At 38.3% G+C, this 21,541-nt stretch overlaps 3 protein-coding genes across 3 annotated transcripts; 2 read left to right on the top strand and 1 right to left on the bottom strand.

Moving 5' to 3' along the window:
- The first annotated feature begins 1,104 nt into the window (after window positions 1–1,104).
- On the top strand, window positions 1,105–10,936 carry racgap1 (Rac GTPase activating protein 1). Its single transcript, XM_063465123.1, has 17 exons — window positions 1,105–1,205; window positions 1,529–1,636; window positions 1,743–1,945; window positions 2,064–2,206; window positions 2,448–2,517; window positions 3,589–3,642; window positions 3,736–3,813; window positions 4,004–4,121; window positions 4,477–4,619; window positions 5,188–5,352; window positions 5,455–5,550; window positions 6,650–6,848; window positions 7,198–7,303; window positions 8,575–8,707; window positions 9,778–9,913; window positions 10,028–10,127; window positions 10,375–10,936. Exons 2-17 carry the CDS (start codon window positions 1,552–1,554, stop codon window positions 10,448–10,450), a joined length of 1,905 nt encoding a protein of 634 aa, XP_063321193.1. The 5' UTR covers window positions 1,105–1,205; window positions 1,529–1,551; the 3' UTR covers window positions 10,451–10,936.
- A 1,098-nt stretch (window positions 10,937–12,034) lies between these two features.
- si:ch211-210c8.6 (uncharacterized) lies at window positions 12,035–14,843 on the bottom strand. The gene is made up of 5 exons (XM_063465124.1): window positions 14,611–14,843; window positions 13,309–13,414; window positions 12,954–13,060; window positions 12,559–12,731; window positions 12,035–12,472 (listed from the first exon to the last, which is right to left on the bottom strand). The coding sequence occupies exons 1-5, from the start codon at window positions 14,765–14,767 to the stop codon at window positions 12,194–12,196; spliced, it is 822 nt and encodes a 273-aa protein (XP_063321194.1). The 5' UTR covers window positions 14,768–14,843; the 3' UTR covers window positions 12,035–12,193.
- Window positions 14,844–17,386: 2,543 nt separating this feature from the next.
- bin2a (bridging integrator 2a) lies at window positions 17,387–20,267 on the top strand. The gene is made up of 11 exons (XM_063463810.1): window positions 17,387–17,470; window positions 17,579–17,659; window positions 17,866–17,920; window positions 18,008–18,102; window positions 18,258–18,353; window positions 18,519–18,626; window positions 18,717–18,802; window positions 18,939–19,014; window positions 19,097–19,179; window positions 19,532–20,120; window positions 20,214–20,267. The coding sequence occupies exons 1-11, from the start codon at window positions 17,387–17,389 to the stop codon at window positions 20,265–20,267; spliced, it is 1,407 nt and encodes a 468-aa protein (XP_063319880.1).
- The last annotated feature ends 1,274 nt before the right edge of the window (window positions 20,268–21,541 follow it).

Raw genomic sequence — 21,541 nt, 5'->3', positions numbered from 1 at the left:
GATGTGTGTTTTAGGGGGTCGGTGTCAAATACTTTGCCACGCAACGTCCTTCTGAAGTTTGTGTTAACAGAACACATTTAATATGGAAAAAGTGAAACTATTTGCACTCCTGTTGAATAGAAAAATACCCATATTATAAGGTAAAAATAGTTATTTTTATAGGTTTATTAAATTATTTTTTTCAATAATAAATTATGCATAAAAATTAATAAACACCGTCTAAGTGAAAGCCCTTTGGGACGTTATGCTCTAAAAACATTAAAATATCTATTTAATTTTAAGCAAAGCAATAATCAAAAATTGACACGGAAGAGTTTGATATACAGTGTAAAATTCTTAGCTGCCCTGCTGTGATCCTGGTTGTGCAGAAGGGTTCGTCCTGTTAAAAGGGAGTTGTTTTTTTTCTTTAAAGTGCTTGCACATATTGGGCTGCCTGATTTGGGGGATTTTCTCCAGAAAGCTATAGGGTCTTTACTTTACGGTATAAAGCGCCTTGAGGCGACTGTTGTCGCGAACTGGTGCTATATTAAAAACAAAACAAAACTTGAATTGAATTATGACCTCTGTTGGACACAAACAGGTTAAGGATGGTAATTTTAGTTTTTGGTGTATCCGTGGCCCTGCAGATTCTGGCCATATTACTTGCTAGCATGAGCAGTATATGTTTTATAGAGTGTCTGTGTTTTGACAGCCGCATCATAACGGCATTAACAGTCCAAACTCGGAAGTCGTTATTTTTCCACTTACGTGCTCTTGGGAAAAAACACTGGTCTCTATTTTGAAAGATATGACCGGAAGTATTACTTTTTATTCTCATTTCTTCTTTGTTCTAAATTTGTTTGCTTATTTGTTTGCTAAATATTAAATGTATTATCATTAGGGTTAACACTGGATCTATAAACAGTTCTACCCATTCTGGCGCAAATCTACTCGCTTACCTGTGAAGCGACTGGCCGTTACGGGGGTTTTATTTTGAAAATACAAACACGGAAGTTGCATCTTTTTTTGCGTTCACACCCGGGCCGTCTTCGTCTCTCATTGGGTAGCGGTGAAATTTGAAATGCAACCCGCTCAGTGTGGCTGTAGCTGCCGAAGGATGTGGACAAAGGTTCGAAAAGCTAACAGCTAAAAAAAAAGGAAACGGAAAAAGAGCAGGGTGGTGGCTAAATATCACCGAAAGGCTTTTTTGTACAACGCCTCTCCAGGTATGTAGGTAACTGTTGCTTTCTGAAGTTTGCAAATGGAGGAGATACACCACCTAAACTTAGACCCATCGTAATCGCCATGTTGTTTATGCAGTGTGCGGTTAATAGAGCGTTTAGTGTACCTAAGTCTTTCCTGGCGTCAGAAGAAAAGCAAAATAAGCCAGCGTGTTCAACATAACGGCAAACACATATTTGCGTGAGCATACCAATACAGCAAGTTATCTGTTTTGGTTAAAATATTTGCAAAAATGAAAGGCAGCTAGCAAATCTAGATAATCCACGGTATTCTGTGTGGTTGAACTTTAAAATGTATTTCTTATCAGAGGGCCTTAAATTGTAAGACACCATGGAGACTGCGGTGCTGAACCTCCAGAGCTTATATGAAAGGATGAGGTCGCAAGTTGACCTTCTCAGTGAGAACATTGAACCCAGTGAGTATATCATGGCTACAGGTTCTGTTGTCTTTACCTTCTATTAATTCACACAGGCACTTCAGGCCCCTATAGACTATACTAATGCTTCCATTTCCCCCCCTAGACTTTATTCAGATGGCACAAAACTTTGATGACTGCCGTCGCAAATGGCTAAAGACTGAGCATGAACTGGGTTCATGCAAAGAGATGCTGAGAAAAACGGAGACTGAGAGGGGAGCCTTGGAGGTCAAACTGAAGCATGCCCGCAACCAGGTAGACGTGGAGATACGGCGCAGACAAAAGGCTGAGGCTGACTGTGAGACATTGGTAGGAAGGATGACTGGACCCTCATTGCCAACCCTTCTTTGTTGTTGGTGTCAATTTAGGCTACAGTGTGATTTCAATTGACTAATTTTTGTGTCGTGCTTGGATTTCTATGATACAGGACCGTCAAATTCAGTTGATCCGGGACCTCTTGACCTGTGAGGGATCCAGTAACAGCATCCAGTTGAGTGCAGAACAGCGCTCAGCTCTGGCTTTCCTGAACACAAACTGTCAGGCAGCAACCAACCTTAATACCAGCCGAAGGTAAGTAACTCAAGATGTTTTATGTTAAATTCAAGCTGTTTAATGTAAAGCTCTTATTTCTGATCACTGATTGTTTGATTTTAAGGTACTTTCTCTTACACATGGGTACATCTAAACATTTCAGCATTTTTACTGCATTACTACTTAGAGTTTTGAATCAGCCATTAAGTTAGGTGGGACACATGTGAGTAAAAGAACAGCATTAGCTGATCTAATGCATATTTTCTGTTGCTCTTGATAGACTGATGACAATAGATGAATCAGGCTCCATCTTGTCAGATATCAGCTATGACAAAACGGATGACTCTCTTGTAAGTATTTCTCTTTTACATGTTAGAACTTGTATGTATGAAAAAAACCCTTTAATTTTGAAACCTTTTTTTTTTTTTTTACTTTATTTTTATCACTTTGTTTCAAAGGAGCAGACATAACAGAGCAAAATAAAACGGGTCACCAGGGGTAGGTAATACAATAAAGCACACAGTAACTGTGTGCTTTATTGTATTACTGCTTTACTGTGCTATTTTATTGTTTTTTGAACGTTATTTTTATCATTGCGTTTCAAAGAAGCAAACAGATTTCACAAGACAGAGCAGATCAAAACAGGTCACCAGGGGTAATACATGAAGCACACAGTAGCTAGTTAAGTACATGATAGCGATTGTTTTTTGAATTAATCCCAGGGGTCTACCCACGCACCTGTGGAAAATCAACAAAAGAAAATGAATGGAAGTCCAGACTAGTCCATCAAGTCCTTCCAGACCCCAGATGAAGCCAAATGTTCACGCATAAAAAAATCGATTATGAACAGTGCACAATGTTCAAAACTATGGTTACCACAGGAAGAATTGTCTAATATGATATAGTTATTATATAATTATCAGTCCATCTTCTCCTTATCTAAAACTGCTCTTCATATATAACAGCCATTTTAATCAATACTTCTGAAATGTATCTCTACAAACTCTTTTCATTCCTTTTCCATTTCATACATTTCTTTTACAAGGCCAGCCACATTCTCAAATTTAGTGTCTTCAATTTGTGATACTATCTCTGAGCAGTAAGATTGGACTGCTGGACATTTCCAAAATATATGATAGTGGTCAGCCAATTTATAATTACATTGTCAAATCCATGAAAATTCTCTCCACTGGCTACAACTGGAGGCGCTGACATTTATTTCACATATATTTTAGCAATCCTCATTTGTTGGTGTTATATTTGCTTCCTTCTCCCATTTAACTTTGACATATAAGGTGAAGTGTTTCCTGAGAAATTGCATACACTAATACATTGTAGATACCAGATTGTTGTGGATGTTGTCCCTGTAGGTATCAATGAAAATAACTGAAATCTGTTAATGACATGCTCGATCTTGACAGGATTGGGATTCCTCAACTGTGAGGACAGTGCGACTCAAGAAACGAGAAAAAAGGGTGTGTTACTTCTGCTCTTTCAAATTTGAGAAGTGATGACATTGTTTTATATGTAATGGAAATGAGAGTGTTAAAGTTCTGTTTTGATTTTAGCGCTCCTCGAGAAATCATATTGATGGTCCTCCAGTTGCCTCCAAAAGGTCTCGATCAACAGGAAAAACTTCAGAGATGGTAGGTTATTTATTTAGCTCTGGGTATTGCTTTCATATATCATACATGATCTTAATCATTCATCGTTTTTGTTAGCTTTGGCAACCAAATGCTGATGGCAGATTGCAGCCAAGTCTTGCAGCTCATTGTTGTGCCCTTATGTAGTTTGGCTGTATTTGGTTATTCTGACTGTTCTTATGTATTGTGACAGGGAAATGAGGCCATTGTGACAAAGACCACAGTGACTGTTCCTGCAAATGGAGGATCTGTTGAGGCGGTTTCTACCATTGAGACTGTTCCATACTGGACCCGCAGCAGGAGAAAGACTGGTAAGATGTCTGTTATGAGGTAGTATATAGCTAAAATATCTGTGGACCTTAAACGCTGCTTTTATATGTGGCTTATCTATGCTGGAGTTATATTCCAGCCTGCTCAAATGATTGTGCTTAGTTTCATCCAGCTAACTTTGTTCTTCAGTAAGTAAAATCATCTACTCGGCTAACAAGATAACAACATGGGGCTCTGTTGGGTTTTAGCAAAAGTAATAACACATAATTTAATGGAAAAACAATGTTGGATGTGTTGAAAAAAACTTCATTATGCAGTAGGAGTGATTCAGAACTGCATGATGAAGGTTTGTGCTATTTTACAAGCAGGTATTTATTTTCTATCTTTCCTGTTCAGCTGCTATGGAATGGGACTCTGAATCTGTCAAGTCTGAGGATGTCTTCAAGCACCCTGCCAACCCTGAGGGAGAGATGAAAGCTGCGCCTAGTACTCCACAAAGCAATGGAGGCGTTCGCCTTCATGAGTTCGTCTCCAAAACTGTAAGAATGACATTAATGCGAAAGAACAGCACTGACTGAATGTGACTAGAAAAGCACATTTTCCTTTCGGATCAAAGGAGGGTTCTCTTTATCTCCAAATTAAATATGTTTTGCCATTATACAGCAATAGCTGAAAAACTAAAAGGGATATTTACTTATATATTTTAAGAATTGAATATGTTAAATTATTATTATTTTTTATTGACTTAATTTAGTGTCGCTATAGCAAGGGTGCACAATTAATTTCCCCAAGGGGCCACATGAGAGACTGGGGCTATTGTGGGGACCTGCACTAACATGCTTATGAAGAGATAAAATTAATATTGAGCAGAACTGAGTTCAGCTTATTGGTGCCCCCCTCAACAATAGTCCCAGTTTCTCTTGCGACCCCTTAGGAAATAAATTACCCAGCCCTGTGCTTCAAAAAAAATGTTGGCATCCATATTGACAATGTTGTTTGCTCATTTGTATCCCTATTTATGCAGGCCATTAAACAAAGTGTCTCTGCTTCTTTAGCTGCATATATATGGTAGATAACTTCACAGTCTCCTGTGGAATGTCTTTATAGGTCATTAAGCCTGAATCCTGTGTGCCCTGCGGAAAGAGGATCAAGTTTGGCAAGATTTCACTGAAGTGCAGGGACTGCAGGGTGGTCTCGCACCCCGAGTGTCGTGAGCGCTGCCCTCTACCATGCATCCCCAACCTAGGTGGCACACCAGTCAAAATTGGGGAGGTATGTAATAAAATTTTTGCTCTTCATGTGCAGGTGGATCCACTGAAATTTAATCACAGTTCTGGCTGCTTAACCCATATCCTGTCTTTGTTTTTTTTCCAGGGTGTTCTCACGGACTACGTCCCAGACACATCACCCATGATCCCTCCCATTGTGGTCCACTGTATCAGTGAGATCGAGCAAAGGGGACTGCATGAGGTGAGTGCTATTTCACTGTCCTAATATTATGCAGAAATGTGAAGAACAGTAAAGCCTCAAGCCCCAGTAGTTATTTTTAATGTCTTCCCCTTAAGCTGAGACAGAGCTGTAACTAAGATTTTACAATCTGTTACTGGGAGCTTAAATTCGTAATTGGGCTATGGAAAGTCTCCAGATCTGCTGATTGCTGTTTGACTTTGCTGCCATCTCTTCTTTCTGGGTTGTTTATTTAGTACTTGTCTTATTTGCCTTTTTTGTGCATAATTATCAATTTCATGTGAAAATTGTTGACTTTTCCTACCCAAGTCACTTGTGCCTTTTCTGTTTTTATTAGATATCCTTTATCTTAACAAGATGAGTGGTGGACTCATCAAACTCTTATTTGCACAAATTTTGCTAAAATTAATGTGCAAATGGAGCTAAAGTCTGACTGACTGACAGATCTGCTGATACAAGCTGATTAAGCTGTTTTGTTATTGTTCTAATTTAAATGCATTATTATTATTATTATTATTATTATTATTATTATTGCTTGTAGCTACTCTGATGTGCGATTTCATGTGCTATTCTTTGATTATCAGTAAATATTTAGTTGAACCATTTCTATGAAAGGGTGAAAGAGGAAGGCAGAAAATTAAGGAAATCAGAGCTAGCAAATGTCCTGTGGATGTTGGATTTTTTTTTATTCACATAGTACTAAATCACAGCAATAACAGAGTTAAGACACTTTATATTGAAAGATAAAGACCCTACAATAATAGAGAGAAATCCCCAACAATTGGACATTGCCTTATAAATAAGCACTTGGCAACAGTGGGAATGAAAAACTCCCTGAAAGGCTTTTCCTCCCAGCCCTAGGAACCATAACTAAGCCTACAGTATAAGAGTGAAGTGCTCTATTTGGCTTATATGGTACTATGAGGTGTCTAAGATAAGATGGGGCCTTATTTTTCAAGACCTCTTGTTTCTGGATTTTAGTACCTTGCTGCAGAGGTGCCCTTTCATATCAAACAGTACATTACAGATAACAGCTACAGTAATTTTCCCTAGAAACAATATCAGCATAATTCAGATAAAAAATGTTTTTCCCCTTACTCAGGCTGGACTGTACCGTCTTTCTGGTGCTGAGCGCACTGTGAAGGAGCTGAAGGAAAAGTTTCTCCGTAGCAAAACTGTTCCCGTGCTCAGTAAGGTGGATGATATCCATGCCGTCACTGGCCTCCTAAAGGACTTTTTGAGGAACCTCAAGGAGCCTCTTCTCACCTTCCGCCTCAACCGTTCCTTCATGGACGCAGCTGGTAAGCGTGTGTTTACTAGTCTAGGGTTTTGGCACAAAGCAATGTCTACTTGAAATAACTGCAGTGTTGAAAGTTAAGCAATTTATCCAACACATGATTAAATACAGGTTTCATAAGTGCTTTTGTTTTACATTTGTGATTTGTTTTGATGAGTGATGGAAACCTCTGGTGGGAATTTGCCTGGAACAAAAACAAAAGATTGATCTCTAAGTCTTTTAGCCTTTTTAGTGTTTGTTTTCTACTGTAGTCAGATGCATTTTCCTTCTAGCTGCTAATAAATCCACAGAAGTCACAACACCCTATTTCTTGGTCTGTACTGAAAAAATTTGTTTTCCTTGTTTTCCCACAGAGATTTCAGATGACGACAACAGCATAGCTCTGATGTACCAAACCATTGGTGACCTGCCACAGCCCAACAGAGACACGCTGGCTTTCGTAATCCTTCACCTTCAGAGGTTTGCACCTACTCTTCTCTCACCACATAACTGATATACATCATGTAAAAAAAGAAAGTTTATTCTCTAAAAAGAACATAGCAGCGCAGTTTTGGTTTGCGAAGTTGCATCTTAACATCATCTGTCTTTACGGCAGATGAGACCAAAGTTTTTGGCCATAATGCACAGCATCACATTTGGTGAAACCCAAACAGCACAAATTATGTCAGCACAAATACATCATGAAGCACTGTGGGGCAAGTCTGATGATTTAGACTCGTTTTGGGCCCCTTGCCAGCATGGAGTGGACCTCTCTATACCAAAGTTATTCCAGAGTCAAATGTTATGCATTCTGCCCCACAGCTAAAGCTTGGGCCAAATTGATTAATACAACAAAAAAATCTAAAACTGAATGGCTGAAAAAGAAGAATCAAGGTGTTGCAATGTGCCAGTCAAAGTCCAGATTTTAACCGAAATGGTGTGGCATGACGTTGAGAGCTGCAGATAAATGAATGCCCCACAAACCTGAATGAACTGAAGCAGCACCGTAAGAAGTTGGCCAGAATTCCTCCACAACATTGTGAGAGCCTGATAAAAGTTATTACTTCTAAGTTATTGCTGCTAAAAGTGGTTCTACAAGATATTGAATCATGGAGTATACTTAGTATTTCACAGGCTTTCAGAGTCCTGTGGTAAATTTCTTTTTCAAGCGACTGTATTTGTGCTTTGGTAGATATATTTTAACTCTAGTCTCTTTGTACCTCACCTTTATGGAATATCGATATGCATTCTCTAATTGTAATTGGGTCGAGCTACGTCTAGGAAAAAAAGTGCAGAATTGCATAAACAACCTGATATTGAACTTTTTACTTTATATTTATTTCTGCTGTTAAACTTAAAATGAACTTTTTTAAGGATGCTTTTCTTTTTACTTTTTATTATATTTATTCAAAAACATGGTGGATGCTCATTTTTAAAATGTCCAAAATTTCAAATCAGCACATGTACTATGAGCCAAAAGCGCTGTTTGAGTTTTCTAAACTAAGTCAAAAGGCTTAAAGGCAGAGAGGGGCTGCTCCAAGGACTGTATACGATAAATGATTATTTTAAGTGGTGAATGATGCAAAACAACTTTCTGCAGGCACCAAATTAACATTTTGGAGCTGAACAAGGGCATTATAGGCCCTCTTTAAAATATCAGTGTAATCTCTCAGGATTTATTTTCATATATATTTCATATTTCGTTGATTATACATCAGCTGGTCAGTACTGAATCTAATCAATTCTTTCAGAGTTGCTGACAGTTTGGACACCAAGATGGACATCAGTAACCTGTCCCGAGTTTTTGGTCCAACAATTGTGGGACACGCAGTTCCCAATCCTGACCCTATGACAATCCTACAGGATACCAAACGACAGCCTAAGGTAAGCTTGGAAGATGAGACACAGCTTTTGCATACCTGTCCTAGTGTGCACTTGTTGAGCGCCTACTGCAAAAATAAACTAAAGAAGAGCAACTGATGCCTCTCTTTAAGGTGTAGTTGCACACACTTTACAACTGCACAGTTTCCTTTGCCTTAAACTGAAGCAATCTGAAATGCTGAGAACAGCTCTTCATCAAAAAGCTTCCCAGCTCTGCTGCGTCTTTTTCAATTACTCTTGGATTATTTATAACTGATTCTCTGACAAAAGTGACCATAATAAACCAAGTCCGTGGCAAACACAGTTGGCTCATTTTAATGTGTTCGCTGCAGGCATCAACAAAACGTGTAATTTGCCCAGGGGTAGCCAGACTTCTTGCAGCTGTGCCCTTCATTACACTTCTTGTGGTTACAGTCTCCTTCCACATTTGCTGGTTGAATACTTTTAATGTGAAATACCAAGTTGGTGAAAGCACAAATTTATCTCAATGACACAAAATGACACCCAGTTTTCCTGTGAATCCCTGTGAGCTGTTATTATATAGAGATGTACCTCTACAATGTAAAGATTGTTTAATAGTTAGTGCTGGAAAAGAATGCATAAATAATTTTTAAGATGTCTTAAATCTCACAGATTATAAATGCATTATACTTTCACTAGAATTTGCAGCAAAAGCTGCCATGTCTTAAACATTTACTTCTAATATTTATAACATATTAAAGTGTTTTGTTTTTGTTTTGTTTTTTAAATCTAATTCTGATGCATTTTGCTATTTATCAGGATGACAGTGTCTGGTAACAGATTTATATAAATTATGTGGAATGGCTTAATCTAGGAGACTGAGCACACACACAACAGCTGGAGGCCACCAAAAATCTCCTTACAGTGTAATATTGCGCAGAAGAAGAGCATAACACCATTATTTTTTTTTCAATTTTTTTCTTTTTTTAGTAATTCCCCTCGATCTTGCTTAAGGCAAGCCTAACTAGCGTTGCACGGGCGGAAGTGGATTAGGCAATACTCTGAAATAACCCTGATCTTTTTCCATTTTTTACTAATCCCTTTCTGTTCAGGTTGTGGAGCGTCTGTTGGCTCTGCCGGTGGATTTCTGGGCCCAGTTTGTGATGGCAGCAGAAAACGAGCAGCCGAACTTGGAGCATTTGATCATCGAAAATGCAAACTGCTATGCCACCCCTGAGAGAGCTGGAGGTTCGTTAAAACTTTCTTTGTTGTTGCCGTATGAGTGTGGGCGCAGTCGTTTCAACAGCCTGACATTTCATAGGAGGCTGAGATTGTAAATGTTAACTGTTTGTGATATTTCAGTGAGCATACTGGGACCTCTGACCACTCCGGAGCACCAGCTCAATAAAACCCCCTCCTCCAGCTCTCTGTCTCAGCGCATGAAGTACTCTCTGACACCCAGGTAATCACATGAGCACAGTCCTCCCAGCCCTGCTGGCATTATAATCAATGATCTCATGATTAATTGAGAAGATAAAGCTACAAAGTGTTTTCTCTCCTAATTTACATAAATGCTGACTTCTTCTGACTTTCATATAACTTAATCTACTGTGTAATATCTCATTATCATTCATCAGCTCTGTTTTATTGACTATAGCTCCTAATTAATAATTCCATCATGGTTTTTTTATGTATGCTTTTTGTTGCAGATTTGGGTCAAAGAGCAAACCAGCAGTGGGATTTTCTCGCCAAGGAAAGTTCTTTTCTTCTCCGCTCCTCAAATAATAACAAAGCAGCTGCATTTAATCCTTTATTCTTACTGCAATAACAGCGACGAGTTTGTTTTATGAATAACATTTAATTGCGTCTATAAACACCTCCAATGTAGTCTTCCTCTGCATTCTTAAAAATTCTGTTTCTGAATGTTAGTTTTTATTGTTTTGTTTTGTTTTTTACATTCGTAAAATGGGAATTTTTCTTTATTTTATTTTTTTAAAACAACTAGTTTTTTCTGTCTGTGCACACTTTTGTCTTTAGGACTGTTGCTCCTAATAAATGTCCAGTGTGGCATTCTCATTTCAGATGACAACACATGAAAATGCACTGTCTATTCACTCTTAGATAAGTGTGCTCATAGATGAAAATATGTACTGTATATGAACAGTTTTATTGTGACCCGCTTCTAAATGTAATTGTTTCCCTTTAATAGTTTTTCAGCTCATGTGTCACTCAGAAGTTGAGAAACAGATTTTTTTTATTATTATTTTTTGGCAATTCATTCTAGGTTATAGTTGATTGTGTGGCTGATGTTTGTATTTCATTTGTTTTTATTTTAATTGGATTGTCTTCATCCCACAGTATTTTGTTAAGTGAATATAATTTAGAAGTGTGCATACCCTTTCCTTCTTGCTTAATAACAAACTGTAGTAATAAGAACTCAATGAAGACCGTTCAACCAGATCTACTTGGTTATCGTCTGCAAGCTTCACTAGGTGTGGATTGTTTTAGTAAATGTCAATGATCTCATTGTCATTGAAAGGCAACAAAGCTTTTACCAGGAGTTTTGGTCACTGGTTTGTGCTGCAGGCTGTAGCCTCTGCTGCACCAGACCCTTTGGTGTTTATTGATCTGTGTAATATTTGTACTGTGGGAGGTTGCTTATAAGCAGTCCTGCACAAAAGGCAATTACAGTGGGCTATTAGCCTGTCCAATTACTGGGGCATTATTTGATAAACTATAATCACGCAGTTTGAACAAATATACACTATCTGAATTTCATATAAAAATACATTTACAAAAATGTCTCCTGTCCTTTCTGTGAATGTTTTGTGTAGCGTCTTTACATTTTGAAAATTAATCAGTAAAGGAGGGTCCAATCCCATTTAGTCTACTTTAATATCATTATGTGGGATCATCCTGAAAGGAAGGCTAAAGCTGGTTGAGTAGGTGATCCATATTACCGAAAAGCCACTGGAGAGGCTTGTGCTTACATCGTTAGGATGATTAGGTGTACTAAGAGCCCATTTTTTATTATTATTTTTTTTTTAATTTTGTATTGTTGCAAGCAATAATATTGCTGATGTGAGGACTCCATATTTGGATTTTAAGTCTTAAGAGAAACATTGGGAAACCTCAAGAAAAATTCTAACTCCTGTAACTGATACCACCTCCTCTGATGACTGATGGTATTTCCACTTTGATGCCCATTAACATGTTTCACTCTTAATGCCAATAACACCTGAATATCTCAAAATTATTACCAGCACTCAAAGTAGAAACATTGAATGTAAAAACAGAGGTGACTCTATGCTCAACAAAAATGCATATATTCAGATATTGATCAAAGCCCCAACAAAATATTTAACATGACTTTTATGTAAATGGTGTATGTGAAAAATTTACATTTAAAAATTGCAGACACCAAAAGTAAATTACAAAAAACCTCACTCATTTTCAGTGATTTGAACGTGCGTAGCTTCTTTGTGAGAGGTAACTGCTGTTCAGTGTTCAAACATTATAAAAGTGACATCAAAATTTAGGGAGTGGCCACAGAAGGGGGGTATTTTTCACATAGTTCTGGAAGGCTGGGTCAGATCCCCACTTCCTCATGGCCTGCTTTTCTAAGATGGGGATACCGCTGACGTAACGTAGTAGGAACCAGACGAATAGAGGGGAGACCACACTGAGATACTGGGGACCCTGCATCGCTGAGGAGGCTGAGAGCCAGAGACCTGACCACTGCAGGATTTCTCCAAAGTAGTTAGGATGTCTACTGTAAGCCCAGAGTCCACTCTGGATGAACTTTCCCTGGAGGTGAGAAAGTAAATTGGACAGTACAGTTAAAACACTCGGTGAGTGAGACATTAATACAGTTTAGGGTTATCCTAACTTACAGCATTATCTGGGTCACGCTTGAAAACCCATTTCTGCTGGTCAGCAATAGCTTCTGTAGCAAAGCCAAGGCCCCAAATGGTCCAGCCAATGTAGTCCCTCGTTCCCAGAGGCACATTTCGCTTCTCACTGTTCAGCATGAGGGTGGGCAGGAGGGTCATAAATACCCACACAGCTGAAAGAATGGAGGAAAAAATGTATGATTTTCAAACAGCATAACCTTAATACTTCCATGAAATAAATGTAACTGTAACCAACAGCTCTTGCCTAGAATAAATACATATAAAGAGCCAGAAACTAGACAGTGATTTATTTGGGCAAAGTCTCCCTTCACTTGGGTGCAGTTGGTCAAGGACTCTGGTAACAAGAAAGAGGTGTTTACATTACTTCCAAGTACCTTGAACAGTCCAATACACAAAGAATGTCCCTGGGCTGTCTCTAACATTGTTAAACCTGCGATCATGACCGTCCTTCAAGATCCGCATGAAGAGGAATGTCCCCAGCCTGCAGAAAAAACATACTTAAAGTCTTTTCACATTAACCAAGCCATTATTCATTAACTTGAGTTACCTGGCTTTAAAGTCTCACATGCATTAGTTCCTCTGACCTCACCAATGACCCTCTAGGACTAAAATTACACAAAACTCTGATAAAAAAAAACATATAACCTGCTCATATCTCTGTTTAGTTTTCTAGCGTAGCAGAGCGGTCAAGAGGTGTTTGGCACTTGGCATCAATACTGACTGCCTTACCTGAGTCCCCATGCTGTTACCAACCCCGTCTGCACCTTCTGCCGGGTATGACTGGCCCCTCCCCAGATACGACTCAGGTGTGCAAGTAGTATAAATGTGCCAGAGCCTGGAAAATTGTAGAGAGAGACAGAGTTGCAGAGTGAGGGTGGTTTGAAAGTGGGCACGGCTGGTGGCTGTACTTGTTGCAGACTAAGGTGTGTCCGATAAATCTTTTACTCAGGATATACTGCAGACAATTGGTTCCAAAGTTCAAGGGTACAAATACACAGGAGAACAGCGCGGAGTTGGAAAACCAGAAGAAGACGAGTAAAAGAGAAGTGGAAAGGTGATTAATTTGGGATTTCTTTTTTCTAATTCAGTCACTGGCGTGGACAGGTAAGCAACGTCAGTCTATATCTGACAAATGTTTGAGAACTAACTTTAGGCAGACTATGTTCATTTCTATACTTCCTTATTGATTGTGAGCTTACGGTTTTTTAATAGATATCACAGACAGATTCAAAGTCACACCAGGCTGCAACTAACATTTATTTTTTAATAATTTGTACATCTTAGTTATTTTCTCAGTTAAAAAGTTTGTAATGTGTGGTATTGATAATAATATGGGCTACATGATGCTGTATTAACCTGCACAAAACCCAATAACATTCAGTTTTCTTTCAAATAAGATGAAAAAAAACCCCCTAAAATTAGGTAACTATATGTAGAAGTACAAAGTAAAAGCTATTCAATTATCAGAATAAGTGCAGTGAAATTAGCTGTAAACTGGCTTACTGACTCATTGGGTAATTCTGTCAGCTGTGGAGTGCAGTAACAAAATGCAAAAACAATTAAATATGACACTAATACCCCACTACAGCCATATGAAATACTGTTAAGCTTTCTCTAACTTTCTCTCTCTCTTTTAACCACTGCATGATTAAAACTAATTATAAATTGTTTAGTGGGGGCCCTTAAAAAGCGCCCTTTTTGATTCAACCCAGGATAGCTGTGCACGCCCCTGCTGACACATGCGCCTGTTAAGCCGAAGGAGGAGCTCCTTCCGCGCTGTTTCACAACAAAGCTGTTTTAGATAATGCAGGTTTTGTAATGATCAGTCTTTTTCAAGTGCAAAACACGCTTTTACAAATTAAATCAGTCTACACGGATCAGATATATCGACTGTTTCCCCTTTAGATGTATTTCGCTTTCAGTCGAGTTCGACCACTTTTTAGTTGCAGTTCACTGACAGACAAGCAAAGCTGCAAAAGCAGTCAGTACAGGGCCGTAAATTACTGTTTAGGAAACGGGTTTTCAGATTACCTGCCAAGTCATAAAACTTCTCGGTTTTGAAAGCCGCAGCCAAAGCCCAGCCAGCCCACTGGATGCCCAGGTCGGTGATGGCACATTTGGCCAGAACGCTCCCCATGATCATGTCCTGCAGCTCGGCGAGTAGCAAGGGAATCCGCGATTCTGTCATAAGACCACTCCTCCTACGCCAAAAGTAATAAAAACACTCCGGCTAGGCGAAAGTTCACACTGCTGGAAGTGGGTTGCCGCAGGGATCTCTGGGTATTGTCGTTCTAAGAGGTGATGTAAGCAAGTTCCATAAGCTGCTGTCCTATATGGAAGACTCCGAGTGCCAAACGAGTTAAGTGAATGCATTAATAAATAATTAATTACATTTGACATAATAAATTAGTTATATACAAGGTTAATTAGATATCAATTTAATTTATTTAAATCATTTCATAAGTTATTTATTTATTTCTGATTTCAATTAATAATGACGCAGTTATTATGAATTAAATGCATTTATTTAATTCATTTTGTCACTTGAGGCCTTCTATAATCCCCCAGTGGAATCAGGGGCGTTTCCAGGATTTTTTCAAAAGGCCCAGAAAAGTCAAGAGTCCTCAGAGAGCACAACTTCCCCCGAAGGGCAACACTAAACACTAAAACGTTGAGTTTTACAATACAATGATGTCAACTTGTGACGACGCAGGGTGTCAGACTGGAAAAATGCGAAGTGCGTTGTATTCTGTCCATGCCCTTTCATATTCAATACATTTCCTTGAAATTATTTTTCAAGGTCAACTTTGACCTTAAGTGCTAACAATGAAGGTCAAGGTAAAATACTAACCTAGGTACTTATATCACCAAGGCCTAGTATATTGTTGTGAAGTTTGAAGACATTTTAAAAGTTTTTATTCATTTTCACGTTGCTTGTGACCTTGACACAATTTTCACCAACATTAAATCAGCTTGAGCTGTTATTGGTATTTACTGTCACAAAGAATTTAAACATTATATCTTAGAAACTGTGATACATTAATGTGTATGTGACTTAAATGCTGCTGCTGGAGATTATTTTAATGACTTGTTGCTCTGTCTGCTGACACACAGACTCAGCTTTGTGTTTACCACTATTGTTTATTTGCAAAAACTGTTCACACTTTAGCACTGTGGGTTTTTTTTTCCAGTCGTGCACATTGTGACAACCCTGCACTGCCATGTGTACTCAGGGTTAGATTTCTCAGTTGGTTTCCAGCTATTGTCTGTGCTTCCATCCTGCGTTGGTGCCAGCATGCTGCTGCATAAGTAGGAAAGACTTATTAGTCCATGTGCAACAGCTGTCCCAGTCAGCCTCTCCTCTGCAGTGAACCTTGAACTTCCTGCTTCACCTCTCCCCCCACAGCTGAGCCAAAACCAGAACCACACCCTGCCGCCACACTTATATACAGTAACTTTATTTATATGTGGCTCCTACCAGTGCAGCAAGGGTCCTGCAATTTAGTTTTAGGTTGATTTATAGTGCTTAACAAATTTATTCTACCACCCAATGTAAGGTTAATGTCACAGTAATTTACTTGCATCTACTTGATGTAAACTAACAGTATTGGTATTTACCAAAATCCTTTTTAATGCTTCTTTAATGGTTAGACTATTATTATGTGAAAGTTCTTTAATAAAAGTGATATTTAAATAATAATTTTTGACAGATTTCAAAATTTTTTGCATTTGTAGTTATTCAAATTCTAATAAAAAGGCACATGGTCAATGATCTGTTAAAACAAAAAATTGTAGAGGCACATCAGACTTGCACATAAGGCCATAAAAAGGAAGAATACATACAGTAATTTTAAAGAGTAATCTGAAATAACAACAAATAAATGTAAAATAAATGGTATGGAGTACAAAGTACAGAAATAGCACAGAAATATTGAAAAACTGTACTTAAAGTACTCGAGTAAATGCGCTTAGTTACAATCCAAACCTCTCTCTATCAATGTTTTCACTCAGCAGTGTTGTGAGGTTATTCTTTGTTCCAGACACAGTAGTAATTCATGTCCACCAAAAATGTTTGGTGCATTGTAGTGTAGTTTCTCCAGGGAGGTAAACTCACAGAATCTAAAACCCGCCGTCAAGACGTTTCTCGTCCAGTGGGTTTGGTGGGTGTGGGGCAATCACACTTTACAGGGTGTCATTGCCACCCTGTGCCGTCCCTTTAGAGGCAACTCTGCCTCCTACATTTTCAGAAACTCCCACAATATTCTTGGGTCTACCTTTCTACAGTGAAGTCAAGTGCCAAATAACAGAAGACAATGCATGAATGTATAACTAATTGTCCCACACAATATAGAATCTTGTGTCTTTGTTCCACATTTAGTCTGTTGGTTTCTTGTTACTAATGCAAGTGTCATCAAATGTTGCCTACAAATACAGCTAGGAATTAAATGTATCCTGTATCATTCTATTAACTGTAGTTATGCACATTTTAAACCTGATTTTACCTATTTTATTCTCTTATATTACTAGTATATTGGTGTGCATTAATATTCCAACCTGTGATTTCCGTCTTGTGTGTTTCCATCACTTGTAATCACTTGAATTGCATTTAATTTGTATGGAAGGTGCAACAAATTGAAATTAATACTGTGATATAACAGCCACAAAGGTAACAATGCTCTCAGGCAAAATATATTTGAACCAGACATTCTGCAGAAGCACACCTAGTAATTGTGATGTTACAGGACAGTGTTGTGATATATATTTTTTTCTCTCTTCCTCTTAGGAATAAACACAGACAAGACAAAATATGGCAGACAAGACAAGTCCGAGAGGCAATTCTGGTGACTTTGCTAAAAAAGTCCAAAGACAGCTGAGCAGAGGCAAAGAAAAGGTACATAGTCTGCAAGTTCCTGTTTCCCCTATGGCAAGAAAGAGAAATTTATTGCCATTTAATTGCTGTTTCTTTGAGATTTATCTTTTTTCTGTGCTTTATGTGCAGGTAATGCAAAGGCTGGGAAAGTCAATGGAGACCAGAGATGACCTTTTTGAACATTGTCTCCAAAACTTTAATGACCAGCAGGTAATCATCCCCCAGCATTGTTTTTATTATGGGAGCTGAAAAAAAATTGAAAAAGACTTTGAGCAGAAAATTTCTCATATCTGTCTTAACACATTTTGTAGTATATGCAAACACAGGGTTATTGAGTAAAAGCAGTGAATCAAACATCATAAAAGTTAATAAAGGTAAGCAAGATAATCATGTGTATACCTATGTTTTATTTGCAGACTGATGGGAACCGAATATACAAGGACTTGAGGGTCTACGTTAATGCAGTTAGAGGTGAAAATAGTCTTTGTTTGAAGATGCTGTAGAATTGTGGATTTGTGCCCTCTGCAGGTCTCAAATTGTCTATTCTGCTTCATACAGACATGCGTGAAGCTTCAAGACGCCTTTCCCAGTCTCTGTTTGATGTTTATGAATCTGACTGGGCTGGAGAGGAAGATTTAGGAGCCATTGTTGAGGTCAGTGGTACTAAAAAAAAGACCTATTGCAGCACATTTTAATTCCACAAGTGCAAAAACAGCGAAATGCATGCATCGCCAGGGGAACAAGACCCCACATTTTTCCCCTTGTTATGCATAATTAATGCAATATTTATGCTGTACTTGTGATGCAGGGGGAGGACCTCCTGTGGAATGACTACGAGGTGAAGCTATTAGACCAGGCCGTGCGCACCATGGAGTCCTACGTGAGCCAATTCCCTGATGTCAGGGTAAGGCAAACAAGTATGCAAGCAAACACAAGTTAATATGCAGACAGACAAAGAGCCTGAGAGCAAATGCACAAAACTAAGTTAAGACAAACATGTACTATAATTCACTTACATATACATAGACAATACGTATGACTCTGTTTTGCTCCATTGTAAAAACTGTAGGACAAAATTGCCAAGAGGGGAAGAAAGCTGGTTGACTACGACTCCTCCCTTCACCAGCTAGAGGCACTGCAGACTGCGAAAAAGAGAGATGATATCAAGATAAGCAAGGTAATTAGAATAACGTCAATATCTCTTTGTAATCAACCCTAATTTGTTATAACATATGCATTGAAATGGACTTGCTTTTTCATTCTGCAGGCAAAAGAAGAGATGAATAATGCCAAAGTTATCTATGAGGGGATCAATAACGATCTGAAAGAGGAGCTCCCAGTTCTCTTTGACAGGTCTGACAGTATATATTTATTCTGTCAGAATAAATATGAAGATTATTCAGTATTGGATATTATTCAAATATTAACTGAATTTGCAACAATTTATCTTTTTTTAAACACATTACTTGTCAATGTTTGTCTCCTTTAGTCGTATTGGATGCTACGTAGCTGTCTTCTCAGCTGTGTCAAATTTACGAGACATCTTCTACAAGGAAATGAGTACGGTATGTTTGCTCTCTTATGTGTGACCCAATATTGATTGTTCTGATTTTTTTGTTTTTTTTAACCATCCATCTTCTATTTTAGCTCAATCAAGATCTACAAAATGTGATAAAGGAGCTGCAGGCTCAGCATCCAGACAACACATTTGCTGTAAAGGGATTGTCCCGGTGAGAGTTTTTTTAATTCTTAACTTTAAAGCTTGAAGGCAATTTCCAAATGAAAAACATTTTTAATTTCTCATTACAGTTTCAGAAAAATGTGGAAATTACCCGCCATAGTCACATCTGTGTCTCCTCCTAGAGTAATAATACATGCAGCATTTTCTTTTAATTATTACTTTTGCAATCAGAAAGCATTTAATTGTGCTTTATGGCTAAATGCACTGTTGTTATAAAGCTTTATTCATTTGTGAATTGTTCCACCATATTCTGGCAATACTCCACAGTACTGAACAGAATTCTTATCTCCATGATTTGATCTTTCTCTATCTCACTCCCTCTCTCTCACTATATATTCCAGGTATGGCTCACTGAAAAGACGAAGTCTGATCTCTCCAAAGGCTTGGAAGGCCAGCTTTTCTGAGGTTCACAGGAGCTTCAGTCCTAGAACGAGCCAGCGGTTTAGTTTCAGATCCCCAGAAAAACCTCGACACAGCACCTTGTCCAGAGAAGGCAGCATGCTTAGAGGGTCTTTAGTCGAGTCCAGGGAACTGGATATAGGGTCGTACCAAAGTGAGGTCCACAGCCCTTCTGCACAGGAAGATGCTGGAGAGAGTGCATCAGGAAGTGAGCTGAAGTCGGGAGACAACAACAATCAAGTTGAAGGAGAAAAGGCTGTGAAAGAAGAAGAGCCTAAGCCGCCTGTAGAATCGGAAAATAAAGGAGATGGAAAAAAAGATCTACCAAGTGCAAGCAGCTCTGAACAAAATAACTCCTATGAATCAGATAGCTTGGAGCTCCAGCTGTCTGCAGCAGACAATGGCCCACTGCACATTGAAGAGACGGACGACAGCCCGGTAACCCTTGAAACTCCAAAACTGAACAGACTGGAGAATGGTGATGCTTCTGGCTTGAATTCTGACGCCAAGGATCTGAGCATTCCTCAGAAGGTTTGTCACTCGAGTAGCACACATGTGGTGCAGCTGTCCTTTTTTTATGCATATTGTGTCATAACTCTCTTTTTTTTGGGGTGTGCTATGTAGGACGTCCCTGCAGAGAAAGAGATATCCTCGAACTCAAAAAACACAATGGTTTAAAGTTTTCATAATAAAACAAAAGGTTTGTGTGTTTCATTTTGTTCTACAAAATGCCATATTATTATTTCTCTTCTTTCTTTGTCTGTGTTTCTTCATTTGACTTACTTTATCATCAACCTTTGAATTCCAGAACCAAACAGCGCTGAACTGACTGAAGTCAGCAGCTGCAGAAGAAAGAAAAAAAAGACAGGGAGACAGTCGCAACTGACAAGTTCAACTGTGATTTCACGACTGACGAACTGTTGCTGTTAGTTTTCTTATTTATCTTTTAAGGAAATCAACTTTACATACATATTGGTGTCTTTGGGAAAAGCTATATTTTCATAAACTCACTCACTGCATTATTAAAGCAAATACATTTTAAAATGAGGGATTTATACGACTAATGCTAGCAAAGACAGAAGCTCTACATAGGTTTACACTGCTAAAAAGATACTGACCACAGAATAGTTAATCTACACAGATATGATATGTTTCTGTCTCTGTGTAAACGTGAAGAGAATGCCACTCCACTCTTATTTTAGAACCAACGAGGAGGCGTTTTAATTATTTTAGTCCTTTAGTCTGTTTTATTATTTCTTTTTATTTGTTTTTGATTAGATTTTATTAATTATGCCTGCAGTGTGAGGACAAACTTTGTAATTCTGAAAAATAAATATAGTTCAAATTTTGTTTATACTAAAGCTAAATTTCTGACTTTTTAATTTTTTGGTTATTTGATGTATATGTGCACAGGATATAAGAACATTGTGTAAACGGCAATAAAAACTGGGTAATGTCACCATTTTGTCTCTTTGCTAGTAGATGTTTAAGATGATGGGGTGGAAAATGGTGAGCGCTCACTCAGCCTGGACTTCAGTACTCATCAGATGTATACAACATTGCTTGCTTAATGATTTGACTGTCATGACAAATTATCTGTGAAATAACATAATTGATTAGACAATATTGGAAAGGTTTGATTATATATACACACGTTTTAGCTTATGTTTCTTTTATTATAACGAAACAACATGAAGGGACAGCTTCCTGAAATTTCTTGTGGTCATCTGAGCCCAATGTGTGTCTCACTTCTTGATGTGGAACGACAAGCAGTTTTGTTTTCAGTCAGACAGCTGCTAACTTACTTACTGGATTTTACTGGTGACCGTTACACATGACAAATGAATGCTTACGTGTAAGAACGCTTACCAAGCGCAACTACATCTACAGAGGTTGCAATCTGGCTATTTCGGCTTAAAATTGTTCCTGCTGTATGTGCAAACAATGTGAAC

The sequence above is a fragment of the Pelmatolapia mariae genome, linkage group LG20 (assembly GCF_036321145.2).
Source record: "Pelmatolapia mariae isolate MD_Pm_ZW linkage group LG20, Pm_UMD_F_2, whole genome shotgun sequence".
NCBI lineage: Eukaryota > Metazoa > Chordata > Actinopteri > Cichliformes > Cichlidae > Pelmatolapia > Pelmatolapia mariae.
This window is presented reverse-complemented; position numbering and strand designations above follow the sequence as displayed.